General features: G+C 35.6%; 3 protein-coding genes across 17 annotated transcripts; 1 reads left to right on the top strand and 2 right to left on the bottom strand.

The window, feature by feature from the left end:
* Positions 1-4463: 4463 nt before the first annotated feature.
* On the top strand, positions 4464-12475 carry AT4G19520 (disease resistance protein (TIR-NBS-LRR class) family). 5 transcript variants are annotated; one of them, NM_118072.4, is made up of 8 exons: positions 4665-5113; positions 5734-6796; positions 6909-7205; positions 7497-9035; positions 9459-10741; positions 10839-11131; positions 11280-11435; positions 12093-12475. In NM_118072.4, the coding sequence occupies exons 1-8, from the start codon at positions 4674-4676 to the stop codon at positions 12254-12256; spliced, it is 5235 nt and encodes a 1744-aa protein (NP_193687.3). In that variant the 5' UTR covers positions 4665-4673; the 3' UTR covers positions 12257-12475. The 5 variants fall into 5 exon arrangements, with proteins under 5 accessions (NP_001329581.1, NP_001329582.1, NP_001329580.1 ...); NM_001341353.1 differs by having other exon boundaries at positions 10822-11131; NM_001341352.1 differs by having other exon boundaries at positions 4588-5113; positions 10839-11435.
* Positions 12476-12707: 232 nt separating this feature from the next.
* Positions 12708-18125, bottom strand: AT4G19510 (Disease resistance protein (TIR-NBS-LRR class); the record flags this gene model as incomplete). Of its 10 annotated transcripts, none has more annotated exons than NM_118071.6 (8): positions 12708-13127; positions 13624-13817; positions 13890-14592; positions 14681-15730; positions 15823-16134; positions 16227-16356; positions 16468-17310; positions 17452-18059. In NM_118071.6, the coding sequence occupies 6 exons, from the start codon at positions 18057-18059 to the stop codon at positions 13903-13905; spliced, it is 3633 nt and encodes a 1210-aa protein (NP_193686.5). In that variant the 3' UTR covers positions 12708-13127; positions 13624-13817; positions 13890-13902. The 10 variants fall into 10 exon arrangements, with proteins under 10 accessions (NP_193686.5, NP_001328448.1, NP_001328451.1 ...); NM_179079.2 differs by lacking the exon at positions 12708-13127 and having other exon boundaries at positions 13277-13778; positions 13890-14234; positions 14472-14592; ... (2 more) ...; positions 16227-17310; positions 17452-18039; NM_001341351.1 differs by lacking the exon at positions 12708-13127 and having other exon boundaries at positions 13583-13778; positions 14681-15042; positions 15123-15730; positions 16227-16764; positions 16846-17310.
* A 3185-nt stretch (positions 18126-21310) lies between these two features.
* AT4G19500 (nucleoside-triphosphatase/transmembrane receptor/nucleotide binding/ATP binding protein) lies at positions 21311-26182 on the bottom strand. 2 transcript variants are annotated; one of them, NM_001341343.1, is made up of 6 exons: positions 25494-26182; positions 24363-25399; positions 23705-24276; positions 22544-23582; positions 22131-22427; positions 21311-22038 (listed from the first exon to the last, which is right to left on the bottom strand). In NM_001341343.1, exons 2-6 carry the CDS (start codon positions 24378-24380, stop codon positions 21604-21606), a joined length of 2361 nt encoding a protein of 786 aa, NP_001319997.1. In that variant the 5' UTR covers positions 24381-25399; positions 25494-26182; the 3' UTR covers positions 21311-21603. The 2 variants fall into 2 exon arrangements, with proteins under 2 accessions (NP_001319997.1, NP_193685.6); NM_118070.7 differs by having other exon boundaries at positions 23705-25399.
* Positions 26183-26208: the final 26 nt, after the last annotated feature.

Genomic DNA, 26208 nt, shown 5'->3' with positions numbered 1-26208 from the left:
CAAATGATTAGGGTTTTTGAGAGATAATGCACTAGATGATCAAGAACTGAGAACCAAAATATATGTATGCTCAAAACGTGCCTTTTAATATATGTGAACATGTTAGAAACATATTTAAATTAGTTAGCAAATGGATTAGTGTGCTTCTACAAAGATTTTAAATATATTTTAAAAAAATTTAATCAAAAAAAGTAAAATATGTTAATAAAAGAAAGGAAAATTCTCAAAAAAAACTCAATTATTTTTTTATTTGGATGTTTACTACCCATTACTTTCCGGTTCGAAGAAAAATACACATACAGTACTAATAAAACTGTAAAGTTTAATACTCAAACAATTTAATCTCAGAACAAAAATACAATTCCAATTTTACCATTTCTAGCTCAATTAACTACTAATGTTTAGGTGATGAAGCATTAATTTTATTTAATTTTTAAAAGTTATTTTATTAACATTTAGTTTCTATATTATCCCAAAAGTTTTTATAAAAAAATATTATCTTTTTTAAATTCAAGAAAAAAGCAAAAAAAACTTTGAAAAAGGTAAAAATAAAATTAGCCATTTTTATGAATTGAAAAATCATGAGAAATACAATGAGATTCAAATTGAGATTTTGTCGAAAATTGTTTATTTGTCAAGGATTTAAATTCGAATAGAGAGTTTCTCACGACGAAGAAGAAGTTCATATCAATGGTCGTTGATATCATATTCATTACGACGAATGAAATCAAATTAATTTTAGTGGCGATTAAAAGGAGATTGTGAACGGTTATCGAATTTGATGTTGGCAAAAGAGGGCGACAAAAATTGTTTATCAGCGATTCTCGTAGCGATTAATTGAGGAAATCTAGAATCGAAGATTGAATCTCAAGAAAAAACATCTTTTTGATATTGAGACGATGAAATAAGATTGTAAAAATGACTATTTTAAAGTATTTAGATTTTCTCATAATTTTTTATGTTGAATTTTAAAATAAATTAATTATGATAAAAATGAAATTTTATATTTTTGAGATAACATAAAATAAAATTATATTCAAAATTATAAATTAATGTCAAATCATCTAAAAATTAATAATTAATTGAGATGGTAACGGTAATTAGAATTTTATTTTTTGTTATGAGATTGTAAGTATAAAACATTTAATTGTTTGAGTGTTAAATTACATATTTTTATAAATATATGTATTATTCTTCCAACCCAGAAATATTAGGTATTAAACTTCCTTATAAAAAGATAATTGAAGAGTTTTCTTGGAAAAATTTCCTAAAAACAGGTCTTAAATCAAACTGTTAATGGGCCATACTACCAAAAACAACTAGCAATGGGCCATTGCTAGTTGAAAATGATCCATGTGTCGTTATTTAATTATGAGAGGGTTTTCTTTTTTGCAATAAAATTTTGTAAGTTACGTACAATATGAGAGGACTTTAGACCAGAGGATTCTTATCTAGAAGTAACTTGGCCAAATTGTAGCTGACCTGGAATTGTGATACAAACGACTAGTAGATGAGTGGCGGGCGGGTCAGCAAAAGCTGGATGATTGCGAAATTGTTACAATTCTAGATGGTAGACCTTACAGAATAGGATCGTTGACTTACGCTCTAATATAGAAGATAACTAGCATTATGGCCCCTGCCAATGCAGGCACTTAGTTTTAGTATTATTTTTTTAGAAAAATCACAAATATCAAATTTAGTTATCAACATACAAATATCTGAACGAATATTGATAATATAGGAATTAGCTGAACCAGAGCCGGCCCTAAGCAGAGGCTGGTGAAGCATATTACTTGCTTTATCTCTAATTATTAAAAAAACAAAAATATATGTACCACCCTAAATTCAGGAGTTACTTGCTCTATCTTCTTGTCTACGTGGAAGTTTTTCACCACGTTGAAATATTTTATAGGTGAGAAAAAAAATTATATAAAATATTTGCAAATTAAATTTGGATATAATAGAAACAATTATTAAATTATTTGTTTTATACAAACAGATCTTGGATCCCATCTAATAATGTTACCTATAATGGCTTTATCTGAATAGTTTCATCCCGCGTGCATGCGGATCGTTGTCTAGTATTTATGGGTAATCAATAGCCATTCAATGGCCATTCAAGTGTTTGTTTCCAGTGAAATTCAGTTGCCGACGAAAAACAAATTAAACTAAATTGATTGAAAAATGTTTTAAAAATCTTCCCAAATTAGGACCACTTTTTATGTGGCCATGTTTTATACAGCAATATGTTTTCGTTATCTATATGCATATATATTTTTTTGGCCTTTCCATTTATTAGATGAGACCAAGACGAGGAAGGGCATAAAATGGTTCGGGAGTTAAAATAAGTGTAGATTAATTTATTGCAAATAAAACCCTGCAATTTCTTAATAGTTTTTTAAAGAAAAAATCTACAACAATCGAAAACTTCTTTCAACTCATACGTACTATAGTCTATTTGAATTGTTTATAATATTCGTACCATTTCACTTTTATATTTTATCTCTTCTTTCTCGACATTCGTGCGCTTTAACCACACATCATTATTTTCTTGAAAACAAAACGAAACGGTTTCGTCTCTCTCTCAGTTTCTCTGACAATCTGTACAGATTCTCTACATATAACTTTCAATCGATTTTGTCCCTTAGTTTTATTCATCATAATTACTTATTAGTCCTCATCTAATTTGATATAATCGTTTTGTACCCAAAATTCTAGGCTTTTTGTCCTTCTGCATTTTTTGGGTTTTTGTCCCCCACTTGTTGTGAAATTTTTTGAACTTCATTTCCAAGGCATTAGCCACGAGAGCATAACTGAGGAAGTCGTGAAAAATCTCAGGATGAGATTTGCTGTCGACATCTATGAAGAGTTTGTTCAGCCTCTCCGTGGTTGATGCCCCTTTCAATATTTTTGTTTAAGAACTTATGTTTTTTTGTAATTTTTATTTATTCTACTTTGTTTTCTACTTGGATGCTACTTTCTTGATAGTTCTATAACTCTTGTCTTTCTTTGTAATCTTAATTAACATTCTAGATCTCTAAATAAGATTAACATAAGAAATATGTATCGGCAAAACTAATGATAAATCGCGGGAGACAACGTAATATAGAATGCATTAGGGGACATGTTTACTTGTTCGCGGGGAACAACGTAGTAAGGATTACATTCAAATGATCAAGTAATTCGAATGCATTCTATATTACGTCGTCCTTCGCTAACCGGTAATCATGTCCCCTAATGTATTATATATTACGTTGTCCCCCGCTAACAGGTAATCATGTCCTCTAATGCATTCTATATTACGTTGTCCCTCGCAGAATTTTCGATAGCCAAATTATTTAAACAAGTCAACTTTTAAATATCCAATAACAACAGTAAAAGTCAGCTGCTCTCCACTATCTTTCCCCTAATTTCTTATGTTTCTTCCATGATTTTTTTGTTCTGTGTCATCATATCAACCAAAAGATATCTCTGTCTATGACATAGACTCTGTCCCACACTTGGGCATTTTTGTCCATAATTCCACGCGAGTAATTGCAATGTAGTAGATTTTAAAATAATTGACCAAATGTAGCAGATTTTGAATGTTACATTCTGAAATGTGGGAGATTTTGAAAAATTCCCCTTTTTTTCAAACCATGATGTTCTTATAAAGGAAATAAACAATTGAAGGCTTTTACATCTTGGTCGGATTGATCAAATTGTTTTTTTTTCTTATTTGCGAGGGTTACTAACTTTATCAATTTGTAACTGAAAACTAGTCAACAATGAATAAGTGTAAGGACACATTATGTCACATTTTCTTATTAATATTATATTCCTAACATGGCATCTTAAAATGATTAATATTTTCATTCATATTAGAGATAAACTTATACTTTGGATAGTTTATATGTGTTTGAATTTACTTCAGCTCCGAAACCATGTAAAACAATATAAAACTCAATAATCTTCTTGAAAGGATAAGTTTGTGTTTGTCTTTTAAACTCTTTAGAATTAAACTGTTTACAATAATATATCAATATTTAATAGAATTTTTGGTATAAAAATAGGGTTGTTTTTGCAAACAAGAAAGAACTTTCTCAAAATTTCACTTACTTTTTTTTTGTCGTCTTAGATTTATTATTTATTGCAAATTATAAAAGCTGTTATATAAACGATTCTACTACGGACAATTCTTTCTGACCCTTATTAGATTTACGACATATGATACCTCATTCTTCTTTTCAATGCTCTTGATGGAGAGCTTCAATGATATTCTCTGCGTAGAATCCTGGCGAACGGTTATAATTGTACATCGTTGGAAATTTCATGCACATTTGCTTTCATTAATCTGCAAATCTGCTAATAAACCGCAGTATCTGGGATTCGAATCTCAGTATAGAAGCGTTAATAAATCCTTGGTCAACCAATATGTATGTCAAGGGAGCTTCCACCATTGACTTTGTTTGTTTGTTTTTTTTTTTTTTTTAATACTTTAAAACTTCCAAGAAACATCGAGGAAAACGAAAGGAAATGTTTGGGAAAAGAACTTTGTACACGTTAGTTGAAAGATAAAATTATTGTTAACACGTATTTACATTTTCAACGAACGGCCTGTATATAATTTTCTGTATAGAATCCATAAAACGGGAAATCATTTTTGAAAGTCTTCAAGCAGACGCTCTAGAATAATGGTCGACGGTAAGGAGGTTTACATCAGCTTTAATAGATGGGAGGATACGATACGGCACTCCTTTGTAAGCCATCTCTCTGCAGAGTTTCAACGCAAAGGCGTCTCTGTTTTCGCCAGTGAAGACTCAGCAAGCGATGATAGATTTGCGGAGGAGAGTGATGCAGCTATAGCGAAAGCAAGGGTTTCAGTGGTGATTTTCTCTGAGAATTTCGCTTCGTCCAAAGGATGCCTAAACGAGTTTTTGAAGGTTTCTAAGTGCCGACGTAGCAAGGGCCTAGTTGTGGTTCCAGTTTTCTACGGACTCACAAATTCCATAGTGAAGAAACATTGCTTGGAACTGAAAAAGATGTATCCTGACGATAAGGTAGACGAGTGGCGGAACGCTCTATGGGACATCGCAGACTTACGAGGAGGACACGTATCATCTCATAAGCGAAGGTTTGTACAAGTAGAACCATTTTTATATCTTGATTAGTGTTCGAATTTGGTAATTCAGAACAAAAAAAAGCAGTTGACTTAAATGAGTTCCCAAAGAAAATTGAGTTCTTCTTTGCTTCTTTTCGCAAATATAGTTAACTAACCTAATCAAGAAAATATATTATTTTGTGATTGAGGTTTTCTGAAGTTCAAATTTACTTATCAAAACGGCGTCCTTAGATTTACAAAACGTTTGGAAATATTTTGTGTGTTCATTTTTAGGAGTCAAACCATTTTACAAAACGTTTTGAAATATTAGTGGGGAAAAAAAAAAAAACGTTTCGAAATATCTTGAATTCTGCTGAACAATAAAGAGAATTAGCCTACTTTTCTAAAATTTAGATTTTTTTCCCCCTTTTCCCCTTAAAAGGGATCTTTTTTGTATTTTTTTTAGCCTTCATGCTTTGTGAAATGAAGATAGATAATAATAATATACAAATTTAATATTATTTTTGAATTAGATCAATAAATATGTCTCCGAAAATGTTGAAAATGTCTAATCCGGAAAATCCTTTTAACCATGACCTCGTTAGTTGATATATTAAAATATCTTTAATAAGACGATTTGTATAAAAATGCAGCGACTCCGAACTTGTGGAAAAAATTGTTGCCGACGTGCGTCAAAAACTTGACCGTAGGGGTAGAATTGGAGTCTACTCCAGATTGACGAAGATAGAATACTTGCTTTGCAAGCAACCAGGCTGCATCATCCGCAGCTTAGGTATATGGGGTATGGCAGGCATAGGAAAGACGACACTTGCTAGAGCAGCTTATGACCAACTTTCCCGTGACTTTGAAGCTTCTTGCTTCATCGAAGACTTCGACAGGGAGTTTCAGGAGAAGGGCTTCTTTGGGTTGTTGGAGAAACAGCTTGGCGTAAACCCTCAAGTTACAAGACTGAGCATTCTTTTAAAAACATTACGCAGTAAAAGAATTCTTCTTGTTCTCGATGATGTGCGCAAGCCACTGGGTGCAACGAGTTTTCTTTGTGAATTTGACTGGCTTGGTCCTGGAAGCTTGATAATCGTAACCTCTCAAGATAAGCAAGTACTTGTCCAATGTCAGGTCAACGAGATATATAAGGTTCAAGGCTTAAACAAGCACGAGTCTCTGCAGCTGTTCTCCAGATGTGCGTTTGGAAAAGATGTACCAGATCAGAACCTCCTGGAGTTGTCTATGAAATTCGTTGACTATGCTAACGGAAACCCGTTAGCTCTCAGCATTTGTGGCAAGAATCTGAAGGGCAAAACACCTTTAGATATGAAGAGTGTAGTCCTTGAACTCAAGCGACATCTTTCCGACAAGATTTTCGTTAAACTTAAAAGCAGCTATGATGCACTTAGTGTCAGTGAGAAGGAAATCTTTCTGGACATTGTGTTTACCTTTAGGGGAGCAAATGTGGACAACGTAATGCAATCTCTTGCCGGTTGTGGATTCTTTCCACGAGTTGGAATCGAAGCTCTTGTGGACAAAAGTTTTGTAACTGTTTCAGAAAACAGAGTGCAAGTGAATAATTTGATCTACGATGTTGGCCTCAAAATCATCAATGATCAAAGCGATGAGATAGGGATGTGTTATAGATTCGTGGATGCTTCCAACAGTCAATCTCTTATAGAACATAAAGAAATCCGAGAATCAGAACAGGTATTATTCGTTTTTCACATTATGAGTATTCTTTCAAACACTTACAAGTACTTTTTTTTTTTTTTTTCTAATTTAAGCAACCAAACCTTTTTGATTTCTCTTGTCCTTTCAGGGCTATGAAGATGTTAAAGCCATAAACTTGGACACTTCTAACTTACCCTTCAAAGGTCATATCGCGTTTCAGCATATGTATAACCTAAGATATCTGACGATTTACAGCTCCATTAATCCTACGAAGGATCCTGACTTGTTCCTTCCAGGGGACCCTCAATTTCTGCCGCCTGAGCTAAGACTTCTCCACTGGACATGTTATCCTCTGCACTCTTTTCCACAAAACTTTGGTTTTCAGTATCTTGTGGAACTCAATATGCCCTGCAGTAAACTTAAGAAACTTTGGGGAGGAACCAAGGTTCGTAGACATCAAAAACAAACGTGCATGGTTTACACATATAGTGATTTTTACCATCATAGTTGCCATTATAGGGTGTCATTACCTCTAATTTAACATTTCATTATGGGAATATATATATATATATATATATATATATGCCGCATTTACCAAAAAAAAAAAACGAAATAAATATATATATATATATATGTGTACCATGCAGGATGTGCATATGTGTCACGATGCTATTGGAAAAGTAATAATCATCGGAATAATTTCTAAGAATTTTTTCATGTTTGCTTGTTTGTTCAGAATCTTGAGGTCTTAAAGAGGATCACGCTCAGCTGTTCCGTGCAATTACTTAACGTTGATGAACTTCAATATTCTCCAAACATCGAAAAAATTGATCTCAAGGGATGTTTAGAGCTTCAAAGTTTTCCAGACACGGGTCAATTACAACATCTCCGTATTGTGGATCTCTCAACTTGCAAAAAGATAAAAAGTTTTCCAAAGGTGCCACCGTCTATTAGGAAACTGCATCTTCAGGGAACTGGCATAAGAGATCTATCCTCGTTGAATCATTCATCAGAAAGCCAAAGATTAACAAGGAAGTTGGAAAATGTTAGCTCTTCTAACCAAGATCACCGTAAGCAAGTCTTGAAGCTGAAAGATAGTTCTCATTTGGGAAGTCTGCCTGACATTGTTATTTTTGAGTCTCTTGAAGTTCTTGATTTTTCTGGTTGCTCAGAACTTGAAGATATTCAGGGTTTCCCCCAAAACCTGAAAAGGTTATATCTGGCTAAGACTGCCATAAAAGAAGTTCCATCATCGTTGTGCCACCATATCTCTAAACTTGTCAAACTAGATATGGAGAATTGCGAAAGGCTTCGAGACTTGCCGATGGGAATGAGTAACATGAAATATCTTGCCGTGCTGAAACTGTCTGGCTGCTCAAATCTTGAGAATATTAAGGAACTCCCAAGAAACCTTAAAGAGTTATATCTAGCCGGCACCGCGGTAAAGGAGTTCCCATCAACACTGCTTGAGACTCTCTCTGAAGTTGTTCTATTAGATTTGGAGAACTGCAAGAAGCTTCAGGGTCTGCCAACGGGAATGAGTAAATTGGAATTTCTTGTCATGCTCAAACTGTCTGGCTGCTCGAAGCTGGAAATTATTGTTGATCTTCCTCTAAATCTAATAGAGTTATATCTTGCTGGCACTGCCATCAGAGAATTGCCACCGTCTATTGGGGATCTAGCTCTACTTGATACATTAGATCTGAAGAACTGCAATAGACTCCGACACTTGCCAATGGAAATGCACAACTTGAATCCCCTCAAAGTTCTTGATCTATCAAACTGCTCAGAGCTTGAGGTATTCACAAGTTCTCTACCAAAAGTCAGAGAACTACGTCCAGCTCCTACAGTCATGCTACTTCGATCAAAGCTGCCATTTTGTTTCTTCATATTTTATGAACATAGAGTTACTTTGTCTCTTTATAAGGCACGTTTGCAGTATATTCCTGAAGAGATACGTTGGATGCCTTCACTAAAGACATTGGATCTTAGTAGGAACGGTTTCACAGAGGTGCCAGTAAGCATCAAGGATTTTTCTAAACTACTCAGTCTAAGGTTACGCTATTGCGAAAACCTCAGATCACTCCCACAGCTTCCCCGAAGTCTACAACTCTTGAATGCGCACGGTTGTTCATCACTGCAATTAATTACTCCGGACTTCAAGCAGCTTCCTAGGTATTACACGTTCAGTAATTGCTTTGGCCTACCCTCACACATGGTTAGCGAAGTTTTAGCGAATGCACCGGCTATTGTAGAATGCAGGAAACCACAGCAGGTCTTTCTCTTTCTATCTATCTATATCTCATATATAAGAACTGTACAATAATAACGGAAAAAACAAAAGAATTGTGTGCGAAAAACCATAACGTGTTTTTTTTACACTAGAGAAACAGAATAATTGTGTTATTCTAATGTGCTATGAATACTTATATTTTTTGTAGTGTGTGAGAAATCTCGAATATAGATGTTCAAAAAATACCTCTATCCATAGTATGAGGATAGGATTCTCGAAAATTATAATAGTATAAATATTAGTTAAATATTAATTAGGGCTCTCAAAACTTGAGAAACCCACCTATAGTTAGTATCTATATTAATATTTGTATTTTATTAAGTTTTTAGAACTCCATTTCATACCATGGATGGAGATGCTCTAAATGTTCAACATTTACTGACTTGTTTTGCCTTGGTGCAACAGGGACTCGAAAACGCACTAGCTTGCAGCTTCTGTCTACCTTCACCTACAAGTCGAGATTCCAAACTTTATCTACAACCAGGATCTTCAACAATGATTATTCTAAATCCAAAAACGAGAAGTACGCTCGTGGGCTTTGCAATATTAGTTGAAGTTTCATTCTCAAAGGATTTTCATGATACTGCTGGTTTAGGCTTTAGGTGTGTTTGCAGATGGAATGACAAAAAAGGCCATGCTCATAAGCGTGATAATATTTTTCATTGCTGGGCTCCAGGCGAAGTTGTTCCTAAGATTAACGACGATCACATGTTTGTCTTTTTTGATCTTAAAATGCATCCAAGTATATTATTTGAAGGAGATGTCTTCGGTATCTTGGCTGATCTAGTTGTCTTTGAAATATTCCCGGTCAACAAGCAGGAGATGCATGTAGGCGATAGTTGCACTATAACAAAATGTGGAGTCTATGTGATTAATGATGCAGCTGGCAGCTCAAGTGGAAACACGATGACCCCACAATGTTCTTCAATGGATTCACTGAAGCTTTTAGATGGTAAAGGTAAAAAGAGATTAAGAGTTAACTATGCTGGTTTAAAACAAAGAGAAAAAGCTTTATTTCTTTACATAGCATGTTTGCTCGGTGGTGAGAAGGCTGATTTGCTAGCACAATTTCTTGCTAGTACTGACTTTGTAATTGAGTCTACGCTCGAAGACTTAGCTGGCAGGTATCTCATAGATATATCTTCCAATGGGGAAGTAATGATGCCTCCTCTGCAACGAAATTTTTCTAGAGAAATCATTCATATGCTGCCTGCTAGCACAAAAGAGTTGGTATCTATGGCTTCGGGCTCACCTTGCAACCGAAACAATGATGTTTTTGTGAGCTTCCATGGTAAAGATTTTCGGAAACAATTCATCAGTGACTTTCTCAAGAAGCTCGTATACAAAGGAATTCGTATATGCATAGGTGATAAGATCCTAAGCCGCTCGCTGATCAACAAAGTTATAAAAGAATCAAGCATTGCGGTTGTTGTGTTCTCGGAAAATTACGCCTCCTCAAGTTTGTGCTTGCTTCAATTGATGGAGATCATGAAGTGCTGGGAAGAGTTGGGTCAAGTAGTGATGCCTATTTTCTACAAGGTCAATCCTTCCGATATTCGGAATCAAAGCGGACACTTTGGAAAAGGTTTCAAGAAAACTTGCAAGAAGACTATAAATGATGAGCGACAAAGATGGAGTCGTGCTTTGACTGATGCAGCAAGCATTGCTGGCGAATGTTCTTTGAATTGGTACATGTCTCTAATTCATTATTACTTGCTTTTTCTTGAATAATCTTATATACATTTTGCATGATTTATGAGACCATAAGATCTTTTCTATTGGTAGGGCATCGGATGCAGACATGATTGAAAAAGTTGCCAATGATATTCGGAAGAAGCTAATATCATCAAAAAAATTAGGGAAACAAATTCAGAGAGTAGACTGCGACCATGATAATCCATGGGAGACCGAGTTTAATAAATGTATAGAGCGGTTCTTCCAATTGCCATATGATGGAAATCATGATGAATCTCTAGTGAGCCTTACAACGGAGAAGGTAATAGATATGAAGCAGACGCTGAAAGAGATATATCAAATTACAAAAGTAAAACTCAAGAATAATTTAGTTGGAAGGCGGCGTAAGCTAAGTCAGTTTTACGATTATATAAGTTGTAAGAGAAATCAGGGGATCGATGGATGTAGCTCATATAACCTTGATACTTGCTAAGAATATACATTATTTGTTTTCTGTAGTAGGCTTGCATGCATGAAATTATCTGTCATAAGACATCAATAACATTTGTTTCATGCATATATTGTATGAGAAATGTGAAGAGAGGTCTTCTTTCAATCCTACAAGCCTGCATACGTTGTATGACAATGGTATACCGTATCAAGTATACACTAAGAGGAAGAAGCACATGAGTGGAGAAGAGAAAGCACGTGAGTTGGAGAAGAGAAGGGAAGCTTAGTCGGTTTCAATAATGTAGAACAATTACATATAAATACTCAGTATTAATATGTAAATAGATTCTTTTATGCTTTGTTGTTGTTCATGAGGTATGTGTCTTTTGGATTGAGAATCATGTACTTAGTGATGTCTAAGTAGTTCGCAAGTGGATTAATGGGAAATATAAAACAAGGAATTCAACAGTCAAACATGAACATAATATTAGATTAATTCTTTTTCAAGATATTAGTCCCTAAACTCGACAAAACGGTATTTATAAAACAAATTAATTCAAAAATAAAAATAATTCAATTCCTTTGATACATGTTTAAATTTGCATGTGATGATCTGACTTTTGATATACAAATTCATTTACTCTGTACTTGCATATAAATATAGAACACTTGCCAATCATTACTATTTTAGTTTCTTTGCATTTTCTTAAAAGTCAATATACCTTGTAGCAACAACAACATTCCCTTATAAATCCATGAAACTCTCTTCTTTGTTTCTTCATTCCCTCTACATCTCCTTCTCCTTTGCTTACCAGTTTTTATCGCTTTAACATCTGCTTAGTTAATCTCTACGATTTTAAGCGATGTTCATTGTGTATTTCTCGCTACCATTGTTCATTTTCATGGTGTTCCTAGCCATTGGTGGTTGTGTAGGATGCTTCTACATGGGTCAAAATCAAGGGATAACTAAAGCTGGCGGTGGCCGGACAATGCCAACCGCTTACCCGGCTGCACCACAAGCCAATCAAGGTTACAATGCTGGAGCTCAACCTTACCCTCCTACGGCGTATGCTGTCTAATCATTCTGTTAATTCCCTGTGCGATTAATGAATTATTACAAACGGACATTGTCGTTCTTTTCTTGTCTTTTGTTGTGCTGCATGTGGTTTGATTTACATTTTGATGGATACTTCAGTTTGTATCATTAAAGTTTAATTTGCAATCATTCTTTTTTCTTTGTCAACGTCTATATCCGACAATCTCCTTATCAAGAATATTTCATTAAAAGTATCGTTTAATGTTATGATTTTGACATTTCGTAGGACCCCTTAACTTGATCATCAGATTATCATTTTCTTCAATCATCCATGTTTAAATTTCGGAAAACACAAGTCAATGAAGTTCCTAGAAGCTTTTTCATTGGAACTTGCGTTCACAAAACTGATCAAAGATAGATGAGGAGTTTTTCGTCTAACAAACCAAAACAAAGATGAAATTTTAGTAATAGACATAGTAACACAACAATGCTTCGTTCTTTAAGATTATCAAACTAACACGTAAAAAAAAGTCCAAAATCTCATAATCTCACAATTAAACCACTAAAGAATTAGTTTTAGTCGAGCAACAGAACAACAACAAGAAAATAAATAATTAGTCCAAAGATAAAATATAAAAAGACCAATAATTCATAAAGTGGTTTTGATATATCCTTTGCTAAAGCTGTCTTTAATTTCTCCTTAATAGCCATAAAATAAGCTATCATAGTCTCCGGGGAAACCAATCCTGGTAGGATTCCTTCAAACATGAAAGGTTGTCCTGTGACAAAACTTTTCAATCTCGTGATTTCAATATCCAACGTAAGCTCAGGTTTACCTCTCACAAAATCATCGTTTGCATATTCGCATTCTTGTTCAGACTCAGCAACTTTTCTAAACCCAAAGGTTCTTAAGCCTGTAGGCAAAGAATTGAAATTTAAACAATAAATTTAGAGGTTAAGAGTGTTTTGTTCGGAAATTCACGTCGATGAGTTTGGATCGAATCAACCTAATAAAGAACGTGGTCTCGCGGAGAAATCACGTAATGCACAATTTTTTACCCAAAAAATATATAGCTACGAACAAAACTTCTGCTCATCGTTGATCCTTTTGCTTCAAACCAAAAACTTTTACCCAAAAAATATCATCTATACAACGTAATACACCATTTTTTTCATCCATTATAGAACACAATCTAAGACATATATCTAAGCCTATATGTCTACTTATCACCCAAGAAATGGGATCTCTCCAGCAACTTCTTCATTTTTCCCTTCAATTTCCAGAGCATTATTTTGAGAAACACTTTATGAAACAATGGAGCCTTTTGGACCAGTTGTTCGACAAAAATCTAGAAATTGAGCATACATGTGATGTACAGTAAAGGGAGAAACAAAGAGTAAAGACCATACTCTGTTTTGTCTTTTGAAGTGACACAGTAGTTGTCTAGTGACGACTTCATCAATCAGCTTCGAATGGCATCGAACCAGTCACATTCAACGATAAGCTCAAAGTCAAGCTGCAGCCAGGTTAGTTGATAGAAGTCCCTGTCGACACACCAAAGGGTCTGAAAAGCAATGCAACATCTTTAAGTTCCTACATCAATCTACATTGTGTTTAAATATATGAAAGCTACTAAGAGAAGTTCAAGAACAATAAAGTCCAATAAGTATTCTACCTTTCATTTGTTTTTAAGACTCGGGACCTCCTATCATGGAGGATCCAGTCATATCCATGATTTCATCTCTTATTCTGCCATATCTTCTCTCTTCAATCCGTGAGTGGGACTGACCTCGAATGGTTACAAGAGCCTCACTAGATGTACGCTCAACAGTGTCTGTAACCCGTATTCCCTGGAATTTACGGTCGTTCTCATCTCGAGCATATAAAAAATTCATCCCACACCTTAAAATCTCGCAGCATTCTAGTTTTCTTTCGGTTTCATCAGTAAGGTAGAATTCGAATGAGGCACTAGTGGGATGACATCTATTACCTTCATTAGTCTCTTCGCTCCATTTGAAGACTGGCACATTACAGTTGTTATAACTGATAAACACATGGTCAGATCCAAGTTTCCGTGGTTCATGGCAAGATGATCCACATGACTCGTTCCACCCTCCAAGACAGAAACTAAAGCTGATAAACTGACCGTTTTGACTTTTGAATTTGGACTTGCATCTTACAGATAAACGGTTGGCATGATGACCTTCATGATCCTTGAAGGTGACAACAACACATAGTGAAGCTCCAATAAACTTACTGTTACACCAGTGTGGAAGCAGGTCGGTTTCTATCAAAGATCCCATTTTTTGATGGGAGAACCATGAGGGTATGTCATGTCCTGGAAAGCAAACGGCAACCAGAGGATCCAGAAGTAGTCCCTGAAATGGGTTACAAAGAAAACCATTTAAGCATGAGCTTATGACCAAGGAGGTATCACCACAACAATAGAGTTAAATTGAAATGGACCTTATGATTATGATGACGAGATGTCCTTGCCAGTAACTGACTCTTGAGTTGGGCCTGAGCTACAATATCTTCCTTCTCCGCTTGGTTCAGCTTGAAGCAATCCGTAAAAATGAAAGTAGTATGCATCCTCTCGGTTACGAGAGGAATCGTTAGTGGTTTTGAAACATTTTCCAGAGAACCACACCCATGAGCATCTAAGTACTGTAGGTTAGATGGAAGCAGAGGAAGAGATTTGAGCCTACAGCAATGCTTCAAGTCAAGCAACAACAAAGAGTAAAGTTTCTCGATGCTTTCAGGTAGGGTCTCTATATTGTTTCTGCTTAAGCATAGACACCGCAACGATCGTAAGGAGCTAAATTTATCTGGCAATTTGTCAATATTGCAGTTCGTGAGATAGAGGTCTGATAAAAAAGAGTTGCCCGAGAAAGGTAAAACTACCAACCCTGTGGAATCGTCGATAACAGGTCGACAGAACGAACAAATTTTGAGGTTACTCAAACAACTCATTTCAGGTGTTTGTTTGATAGACGTTCCATCCATAAGCAAAATCTCTAAGCATTCCATCTTCTCTTTGATGGGCGGAAGACTCTCCAGCGCTGAACAACCAGAGAGAACCAGTTCTTGGAGAGATTTCAGCTTGTAAAGATCGTTGGGAAGATACTTCAATTTCTCACAATTCTTGAGATTCAGCAAAATAAGGCTGTGAAGACTCTCGATGTGTTCAACAACTCGTTCGATTGCTGTGCCTTCCAAATGAAGGGATTCAATACTTTCTGATATAATATGAAAGTCCTTAAGTTTTAAGCAACCACTGAGGATCAGAGTCTTAAGAGATTTTATTTTGAATCCCTTTGGAAGACTCTCAAGGCTTGTGCAGTCTCTGAGGTTCAGGTAAATAAGTTCGTTCATCTGTTTTACTGAGCCCAAGAGATCCAAACTCGTACAGCCTTCAAGATCCAATCTTTCAAGATTTTTGGCCCTGGATAAACCTGATAAATTTAGCAAGTCTTTTGACTGACCGAGATCGACCCATCTTAAACTTTCTGTATTCTGTGGCACGTAGACAAAGATAATGTAACTAATCAGCAGCAAAACTAGAGAATAATAATTTTTTAGATAAGAAAATATATAGAGAGATGAACCTTCTCATCTTCCCACAGTTGTTTGATGTGGCTATAACGCAGACTAAGATCGACAAGTTCCTTTGGATCGAAATCTGATGGCAGGCAATCATAGGGATACCCCTGCCAGTGAAGGTAAACAAGCTCATCTGGAAAGTGATCAGGGACTTTGGAGCACTGAAATATATGGTCATTATCACACCACTGAGAACAATGAGAACTGTGGAATTTCAGGAATTTGAGTTTTGACAACATCGTGAAAGCAGCAGGAAAAAGCTTGATTCTTCTGACTTCAGACATGTTCAAGAAGATGCCTCTAACACATTCAGTGCCCTGGTAGCAAGAGAAAAAGATTAAGGAACAGTGAAAGGTCGACATAAAAACAAAATACCAGAAGAAGTAAACCAACTGTAGATATGATGTACCGTGTTATGCTCCAGGATATCACGAATATCTTTGTGGTTCCACAACCTACGACGTTCGCCTGCCTTTCTGATGGATTTTTCTTTTCCAATTTCCTTCCCCATTGCATGCAATAGATCATGCATCTCAATCCTATCGTAAGAAATGGTTACAAGGCACTTCTCCTCAAGTTCTCTCATCACATCTTTAGCATCAATGTCGTCTGATTTCAGAATGCTTGAAACAAAATCTGCTTTCTCTGACCTGAAAAAACATGCTATGTCCAGAAATACGCTCTTCTGATCATCATCAAGTGCTTTATAACTCGATTTCAGCTCTTTCTGAAGCTCCTTGTCTGGATTTACCTGTAAAAACTCCAATTTCTTCTTCCAGTAGTTTATATCATGGGTTAATAGACCCTTACCTAACAACTTCAAAGCTAACGGAAGCCCTTTAGCATAACAAACAAAATCGTTTGATAGATCCACAAATTCTTCCGTGGGATAGTGGTTGCCAAATACCTGAAGGCAGAATAACTCCATAGCTTCCCTGTCATTTAATCTGGGAACCACATATGTAGCATCAGCGTTTTTCTGCAGCAGTTTCTTGTCTCTTGTTATTATAACAATCCTACTTCCTTGCCTGTACACATTCTTCTTTCCGATAAGATATTCTATTTGTTTCTCTTCGGTCACATTGTCCAGCACAATAAACAATTTCTTGTTCCTTAGAAAGTTTTCCGGTCTTCCCTGCGCTCTGACATCAACATTTTCTCCATCCAATAATTTATGGAGGAGTTTTTGGTACAAATAAGGTAATCCATACCGCTTAGAGTTATCTTCAATGTCTTCAAGGAACTCGTATCCATCAAACCTCTGGAAGTTCTGTTTATATACGATATCAGCAACCGTTGTCTTGCCGATACCAGTCATCCCAAGAACTCCAACGACACGGACACATTCATCATTATCGAACATCAATAGCTTCTCCAGTTCCTTGGAACGTGATTCAATTCCTGGTAGATCATCAGGGATTACACATGGAGACAATTCATTCAGCATCCTGAAAGTATTCTTCACGATTTCATCTAAAAAATCAGGCTCCGAGCTGCAGATTGCACGAATATACAAGTTTAAAACAAATTGAACAAGAGGTAGCTGGAAACAAATGTTCAAAAATATACCGTGGCCTCTAGATTCTAGAAGATGAATCTATGCAATTTAAGAACAGTATCGCTATTTCAGGTACCTGTTCTCAGGATATACAAAGCCACGGATATTGGAAGCTGTCTTCAGAGCAACCTTCAATTCCTCAATTTTTTGTTCATCTCCATTAAAAATCTTTGTGGGGCTCTGGAATACGGCTTCAAAACTCCCTGTCTGATTCGAAACATCAGATTTACTGACTTTGTAGAAGATCGGTAAAACTCCATGATTGAATTCTTTCCTGCGCTGCATAATCTTCCCGACTTCCTCCAAGCACCACCAGGAGTTGGCGTAATCCTCTGAGAAGACAACGATTGACATCTTCGATTGCTCGATCCTGTCAAAGAGAAGCGAGATGTACTCACCTCCCCGGAGTTTGGCATCGGAGAAAACATCGATACCTTTCCCACGCAGGTACTTAACGAGGTGAGAAGTGAAGTCATGACGCGTATCCGCGCCTCTGAAACTCACGAACACGTCGAATTCGCATTTGGAGAGAACTATAGAAGAGGAAGAAGAAGCAAAAGCCATTAGAGGAGGTCGATGATTACACAAGTCCACTTGAGGAAAGTCTCTTCTACAAGTGTATTGGATAGATAGAAAAGATTGTGGCGCTGAACATTCGAGGAATGATCCGCGTGTTTTTTTCATTGGTTGAATACTTGGATGGAATCCATCCTTCTGTTCCAAAATATTTTTTTCTCTTTCTCTAATTTGGTCAGCAAAAGTATACTTTTTTTAGTTCTTAGTTTAATATATTAGGCCCTGTTCGTTTTTCCATTTGACAGATCCATCCAACTTATCTATTCAACATGTCCATCTAGATGATTCATTTGACTCTTGTTCATTTCATTTTTAGTCGGTTCATTTGACTGGACCATCCGAATGAGATGTTGTTCGTTTGCTTACCTCTATCTCCATCCAAATGATTTGTAATAATACAAATACCTAAAATACCCATGTTTTCATCTAATTATATTTTTATTATTACTTGTAAACATATTAATTTTAATTCTTAATCTAAGATATATTTAAAAGTAAATAAATTTCAAGTAATAGTTTTTTACATTTACAAAATTATTTTACGATTTTGGCGGAAAAACGTGATTTTACGGTTTTGACGAGAAAACTCGATTTTACAGTTTTGGCGGAAAACAAAATTTTACGTTTTTGGCGGAAGAACATAATTTTTGTGGTTTTGGCGGGAAAACGTGATTTTACGGTTTTGGCGGGAAAACGTAATTTTTGCGGTTTTGGCGGAAAACACAATTTTACGGTTTTTGCGGGAAAACGTGATTTTACGATTTTGGCGGGAAAACGTGGTTTTTTTTTTTGGCGAGAAAACACGGTTTTACGGGTTTGCCGGGAAACCGTGATTTTGCGGTTTTGGCGGGAAAATGGAATTTTGCGGTTTTTGCGGGGAAAAAATGATTTTGCAGTTTTGGCGGGAAAACGTAATTTTACGGGTTTGGCTGGAAAACGGAATTTTACGGTTGTAGCGGAAAAAATGATTTTGCGGTTTTAGCAGAAAATTTAATTTCATTATTTTTTTAAAAAATAATTGTAAAATAAGATTTAAGTCTATTTGTTTTTTATCTAAATAATCACTTGAAATAATTAGGGTATTTTTGTCATTTGTTATTTTAGACTGAATTATCTCCATCCAAATGATCCAATTTAGTTCAGTCAAATGAGTTTCAAAATTTAGTCTAAATTTTCAAACTCATCCAGATGATTCATTTGGATGGATCATCTGAATGAACCGTTTTTGGCACCAAACGAACATCAAAATTCATCTCCATCCAGATGATTCATCTGACTGATGAAACGAACATGACCTGATATTTTGAAAACTTTATTACCAATTCTTCTTTCATCTTTGCATGAACCTATTTTTAGATTTTTTTTGAATCAGTTTATATAAATTAAAATCTAATGCTTTTGTTGTATATGTTGTGATTCTAATCTTAAAAGCAGACATAATTTACTCAATTCATAAAGAAAAAAAATATGTAAAGTGAATGTTCCCTTCGACTTAAATTAAAGTATTTGTTCAAAAAATAATATAAGAAAAAAGTAAATGATTCTGGATCCAAATAAATAAAAAGTCATACTTATACTTAACAATGTTTAATATTACAAATTGCATTGCAATTTTATCCAAATTTTAGAAAGGAAAAATGTCGAAAAAAGTGCTAGCTTTTAAATTTGGAATGAAAAAGATCTGAACTTTCGAAATGTCATTTAAATCATAAAACTTTTTTTTGATTTTTTGATTAAATAGTCAAATTTTGTTGATTGGGCCATTGTGGGCATGCCGTGAAATTTTTGTAAACGGAGTTAACTTTTTGTTAGAATTTTCTGTTAAATCAAAACGACGTGGTTTTATGAGCTCTACCGCTGAGCTACGACAACACGTAGATATATTTGTAACAACGAATATATATACTAACAAATAGCAATATTCATTTAATTAAAAACTTATGCAATAAATTAAAAATAACAAAACTAAAAAGGATACCAAGTTAGTTTTAGTTCATATATTTAATTTTAGTTCATACACCATAAATATTAAGTTTTTATTATTATTTAGTATATTTAATTTTCAATATTCTTTAAGTTTCAGTATTTTTTTAATAATTTAAGAAAGAATAACTTTTAAATATAGAAAAAAAACTATATGTAAAATTAAATATTTGTAATTTCAAAATATAAGTTTATCTAAGTTTTGTTTACTTTAAATGTTTATCTAAGTTTTGTTTAAATTTATATTAAATTCTTTAATTTAAACTTAGACTCTCTATTACTTTAAATTTACAAGGATTTTTAAAAGTATTTTTTTGGCTGAGAAAAGATTTGTTATGAAAAAGATATTTGCCGGGAATTTTTTTTTTGGCGGGAATTTTTTGTTTTGGCGGAAAAAAAGTTTGGCGGGATTTTTTTTTTTGCGGAAAAATTTCAGTTTCCAATTACATGTTCCTATTAGATGAGGGTAATTTGGTCATTCTATTCAAGGAAATGAGTATTTTTAAAAATGGACAACATAAAAAGGTATTATTGCAAAAAAGTAGTAAAAAAAGGTTAATTTTACAAATCTCACTTTCTTCAATTCATATTAAACAATGAAGCTAGAACTTATAAATAAACTTTATGTAATTAAAAATTGAAAAAACGTTAAAACAAAACTTATACAAATCTTGGTCGTCTACGCGTCTAAGCGGGGCCTAAGACCATCTCCATCGGTCTTATACTGTGTGGGTTTATCAACAATATTATGTTAATCAATTTATAATAATTAAGTTATTTATTTAAATTTTGAATTATAAAAGTAGATTTTGGCCAATAATATAAAGACACATGGAAAGACAGTTGCTTTAGAGCATCCACATTGCACATTCAGTTTAAATGTCTTCCCACATAAATTTAATTTATTAAATAATATGAGGGTCTTTAAATGAAAGACATCTCTCCAAAAAGGTCTCAAAGAAGACATTTTGAGATACATTGATAAATGGGTCTTAAAAAGACTATTCATACTTTATTAATAATATTTATATGAAAAGACACACAAAAAATATATGCAATGTGGATGGTCTAAGTTTCTCAAATACCTCTATGACTCTATCTCCTACTTTTTCACTACTGATGGAGATGCTCTAAACGGCTACCTAGACATGTTTTTAAAACACTTATTGAAAAGTAGATTTATATGGCTTTGTTTAATCATGGTTCTTTTCATGCTTTACTTTTTGTGTTTAGTCTTCTAAACAACTAGCTATTTCTTAACTTTTAATGTTACAGATTTGGAGTTTGATATCATAAGAAAACAATGAGGATCATGATAACATTAACACCGTCTCCAATAAAACAAAATAATACCGAGGTATGCACCAGAATTCAGACTAAGTTTGCTTTAGAATCAAATTTACACAAAGTCTAATAATAAACGAGATTTTGAGATCACAATTATCATTATAGAACTGTTAAAATACAACAAATAACAATAATATTATTAAAACACAATGATCATCTAAATCTATTAACAAATCTGTGTCAATTAGGATTTTTCCTTTCCTTGCCTAATCTACAAAAACGTTTGGGAAATAAGATAGAGAATACACGGTCCGAGAATATACCACAATTACATCACAATCCCTTGGTAGAACAGGGATTGAGAGGTGATTTCTGCGTTTTTTCAGGTTCTCCTGATTATTTCCACCGGAAGACTCGGCATTTCCTGAAGCCTTTCGCAGTTCTCCAGATCTAGCGTAACAAGTTCAGTGAGATTCCTGATTGACAACGGAAGCTCTCTAATGGATGTCCCAGCTAGATATATCTCTTCCAGGTTTGGTGCAAAATCCTGAATATCCTCAAATTCTGAGCAGCCAGACAAATTAAGAAGCTTGAGAGTTGTTAAATCAACCATAGAAGGCAGACTTCGCAAACGAGAACAGTCTTTCATATTCAAGGAAACAAGCTTCCCACAACAAGGAATAGACATGCTAACATCAATCAGACTCGTACACCCTTCGAGATCAATGTGTTCCAGGTTCAGGGCTTCTGATAACATCAGGATATCAGTTAATTCTCTGGAGTGACTCAGTTTGATGTTCTTTAGCTTCTCGAGATTCTATTTACAACATCAATAACCAAGATTAGTCATCAGATGCAAGGTTATAAATTCATGCAAGCAGCTTTAAAAACCATAATGTCAACACTTACTTTCTTTCCTTCCCACAACTTCTCCATGTTGCTATAAGGCATGTTTAACTCTACAAGGTTCACAGGATTAAATTTCTGAGGCAAGTAAACCAGAGGGTAATTCTCCCAGTGAAGTAGACTTAGCTCATCAGGCAAAGTGTCTAGGCCGTGAGGTAGAGTAAGCTTGCACTGGTTCCCAGAGGTTGAACAATAGAACTTCAGCAATCTAAGATTATACATCTTACCAAACACAGTAGGACTAAGCTCGCAGGTCAAGTCAGACGCATCCAGGAAGATGCCCTCAATTGCTTCTGTTCCCTGACAAAAACAATCACATAAGTAAGAAACCCTCACCTGTTACAACTAAAGAAAGGATAACCACGAATGCACGAAGTATCTGAAGTGTTAAAAGAACTAAACACAGTTCGACTTACTGAATTGTTTGTCAAAACATCAACGATGTCCTTCGAGTCCCACAATCTGCTACGTTCACATGGATCCTCATCTTCTTCATGAACAATAATTCGGCCCATGTCTTGAAAAGGAATAGGCATCTCTATCTTGTTGTCTACAAGGCTAATGAGTGACTCGTCAATGAGCTCACAGATTCCCATATATGTAAAAAAACCACAAGCATCAAGTAATAGCACCGCATAATCTTTGCTCTGCCCCCTGAAAAAACATGCAAGATCCAAAAATATGTTTTTCTCGTTTTCATCTAGTCCATCAAAACTTCTCCGAAATGCTTCTTGAATCTGAGTAGGAGGATCTTTCCTCAAGCTTTGGAGATGGTCTTTCATATTCGTTATATACTGCTTTGATACAGAGGAAACTAAAAGTTTGAGAGCCAATGGAATACCACTACTGCAGCTGATAAGCTCAGAGATGACCGGATTTTCGCCATCCAAATATTGTTTGCAGAGACGAAACGATTCAAAATCGCTTAATTTTTGGATCTCGTATGGCTTTTTAACCTTACACTGTACAAGAACTTGTTTACTCCTAGAGGTTAAGATGATTCTGTGTCCATGAGAAAACCAGCCAAACCCTCCGATTACAGCTTCTGCATCTCTGGCATTACTCACGTCATCAAGAACGAGAAGAATCGTTTTTTTATGGAACCAGTCCCTCATGAAACTTGGCTTTACATCACTAGCACCTAGACCTTTTTCTTCCCCAAACAATTTTGAGATAAAATCTTCACGCAATTGCCTCGGCCTTTTCATCTGACACATTAGATGAAAGTCTTGCAGGAAGTAACAGAAATCATAATGTGGAGCATGTAATTCAAATATTTCTCTTGCAATCGATGTCTTACCTATTCCTGCTATACCCCAGATTCCCATAATTTCCACGTCTGTAGACTGGGAGTGATTTAACAACGCTAAGATTCCAAGCAGATTCTTGCTACTTTTCAGATATAGCCTTAAGGATGCATTTCTTACAACTTCCTCGGCAAGAATAAACTGACTTCTGCAAATAGGACAGAGAAAATGGAAGTACTGATTTAGCACCACACCAATAAGAAATACTCTTCCAAATATTAATAAACTAGCTTTGAATAGTAAAGGGACAACAAAGATAAGTAAATATACCCCTTGGTCCATTCATGTCCACCGATGGACACTATTTCAGACATAGCCGCCTTCCATTTCTGAACTCTGTCTTCCTGGAGAGACATATGAAGCTGCAGAAACGCTGCTTCAAACCTGCCTTTCAACCCACAAATGTCTGAAAGTCTTACTTTAAAATATATAGGAATAATTACAAGGTCTGTTGTTTTCCAATGCTCCATAACTGCAACCAGGTGATCCAGGGACTGTCTAGAAGAAACATAACTACTTGAAAGTATCATGATACCGACTCTAGATCCGTATAACATCTCCTCATCGAGGTTCTCTCTGCCCAAAAGATTATATGTCAAAGGGATGAACCCCTGCTTGTGCAATTCTTTTGAGATGGCTTCAATGAAAGATGTTTCATCTACATCAAGGTTGTCGTGGCACGAAAACACAAGTATGCATTCTTTTTCTCGTGTCATATCCCTGGCCGCCTTCAAGTACGATGTTACAGCTTGGCTGCGAAAAGGGTTTTCCTCAGGTTTTATGCCAAATGCCTCACTACTGAAAATGAGGCGGTCAACGAGAGCCTCAGTGCTGCCTAAAACCTGCCGTGTGCGAAGAAAATCAATGACATCATTGGCACTACATTTAAAGGGATTCAACGGGGGTATACGGTTTCTGAGGAACTCACAGAAAGAACACCAGTCATCGTTCGAGTGCCTCCTGTTGGGAATTATAGTAGTAGATTTGTCTGCAATGATTGGAATGATGTCCCCTGAATCAAAGTCATCTGTATCTTTCCAGTTAGATGTTGGCGAAGGTATCTCATCACTGTAAATTTCTCCACCAGGAAACTCCTCATCCAAATCCAACTTTTTATTTCCCTTTTTCAATTTCTCACGGCCCCCTTCTTCATTGGAAACGCGCTTCCGTATCACAGGCAGGTAATTTCTCAATGTTTTCTTAAATTTCCCGTCCAAATCATTTCGGAGCCTAGGCAGCATCTCTATCCACTCCTCCCTGTGCTTTCCTTTCATGGCCAAACCCAAGACCCTAAGATCCAAAGGAAGATTGCCGGCAAGATATGCAAATTCAACAGAGAGTTCTCTAAAATCAGATGGTGGATATATTTTCCCAAAAGCAGATTGGCAGAAAATCTCAAGAGCAAGATGGGCAGATGGGAAGGCCACCTCATATATGAGGTTAATATCATGAGCCTTGAGAAGCTGCCTATCCTGAGTGATCACAACAATTCTGCTTCCAAACCCGAACCATCCAGTTTGTCCCACCAAGGTCTTTAATAGCTCAAGATCATCTACATCGTCAAGAATGATAAGAACTTTCTTGTGCATTAGACTTTGTTCCACCGCACCTAAATCCAAAACCTTCAAGTCCTTTTGACCAAGAATTTCTGACAGAAATTTTTCTATCCAACACAACTTCATGTCATAGTCGTCCTGGTTGGTTCTTTTATAAGTAACGAAAGCACGAAGGTGGAATTGGGGAGAGAGTTTACTGAAAAGAGCTTTTGCGATGGTAGTCTTACCAATCCCTGAAGGCCCCGAAATCCCGACCATTCTAGCTTTCTCAGATTTCAAGCGCAATATTGAACTCATTGCCTCTAAATGAGCTTCAATCCCGACGATATCACTGAAATCATTCGATGATTTAAAAAGTTTTTTCGAAACATCGTCAGCTACCATCTCAATCATGACAGCTTCATCAGGCCTAATAACAATAGTCAATTTTGTCATTAAAGAGGCACCCCAAAATTGAACACAGGCACATATATATATTAGGGTTGGAATGGAAAAGAAAATACCAGTTCTGAAGATCATATCCAGCAATATTTGCTACCGCTGCTAGAGCTTGCATCCATCTTAGTTTCCGATTCTCTGGTTTACCTTTGCATGTCTTTCCAAAAACCTTACCAAATTCTCCGGTCTGTTTTTTAACTTGCGAAGGATGTACGTTAAAGAAAACCGGAACCACTATTTGAGCCAATTCCTTATAACACGTGTGGATCTCAACCAATTCATCTAAGCACCACGTGGAAGAAGCATAGTTTTTAGAGAAGATGACTATTGAGATCCTCGATTCTGCTATCGCCGATAAAAGTTCAGCGTCGATTGGGAGGTTTCTCTCCATACCATGATCTGTGAACGTATTGATTAATCTGCGGTCGAGCTCCTTGAGAAGATGCGCGAGGAATGACCTGCGGACATCTACCTTACTGAAGCTCGGGAAAACATCGTATCTCCGGCTGCCGCAAAAAGAAGCTGCCATGGGGAATATGGGATGGGAATTGAGAACGAAAGAAAGAAGAGACGAATATTCTCAATGGAATTCCATCTCAAATAAATTAGTGGAAGAGATGCGAAACCCCAAGAATGAAAGATAAAGGCCTATCCAGTATCCAGGACAAAAAATAAAGATGGATAATTTGAAAACCAAAAATGAACCTTCTTATTCACTCTTTACTCTTTCTATTTTAGCCAATCATAATCAGCTAGCTAATAAAACTAAAATTCATTTAA

Source organism: Arabidopsis thaliana, chromosome 4 (genome assembly GCF_000001735.4).
Source record: "Arabidopsis thaliana chromosome 4, partial sequence".
Classification (NCBI taxonomy): domain Eukaryota; kingdom Viridiplantae; phylum Streptophyta; class Magnoliopsida; order Brassicales; family Brassicaceae; genus Arabidopsis; species Arabidopsis thaliana.
The sequence above is the reverse complement of the archived record's forward strand: the minus strand, read 5'-3'. Positions and strand labels throughout refer to the sequence as shown.

Excerpts from the sequence above, each read along its gene's own strand:
- AT4G19520 (NM_118072.4), top strand. The coding sequence starts at position 4,674 with ATGGTCGACGGTAAGGAGGTTTACATCAGCTTTAATAGATGGGAGGAT. Across the intron at positions 5,114-5,733 it reads GTATCATCTCATAAGCGAAG|CGACTCCGAACTTGTGGAAA; the intron begins GTTTGTACAAGT and ends ATAAAAATGCAG. Across the intron at positions 11,436-12,092 it reads GAGTGGAGAAGAGAAAGCAC|CCATTGGTGGTTGTGTAGGA; the intron begins GTGAGTTGGAGA and ends TGGTGTTCCTAG.
- AT4G19500 (NM_118070.7), bottom strand. The coding sequence starts at position 25,957 with ATGGCAGCTTCTTTTTGCGGCAGCCGGAGATACGATGTTTTCCCGAGC. Across the intron at positions 22,428-22,543 it reads ATGTTTTGACAAACAATTCA|GGAACAGAAGCAATTGAGGG; the intron begins GTAAGTCGAACT and ends TGTTTTTGTCAG. Across the intron at positions 22,039-22,130 it reads AGTTGTGGGAAGGAAAGAAA|AATCTCGAGAAGCTAAAGAA; the intron begins GTAAGTGTTGAC and ends TGTTGTAAATAG.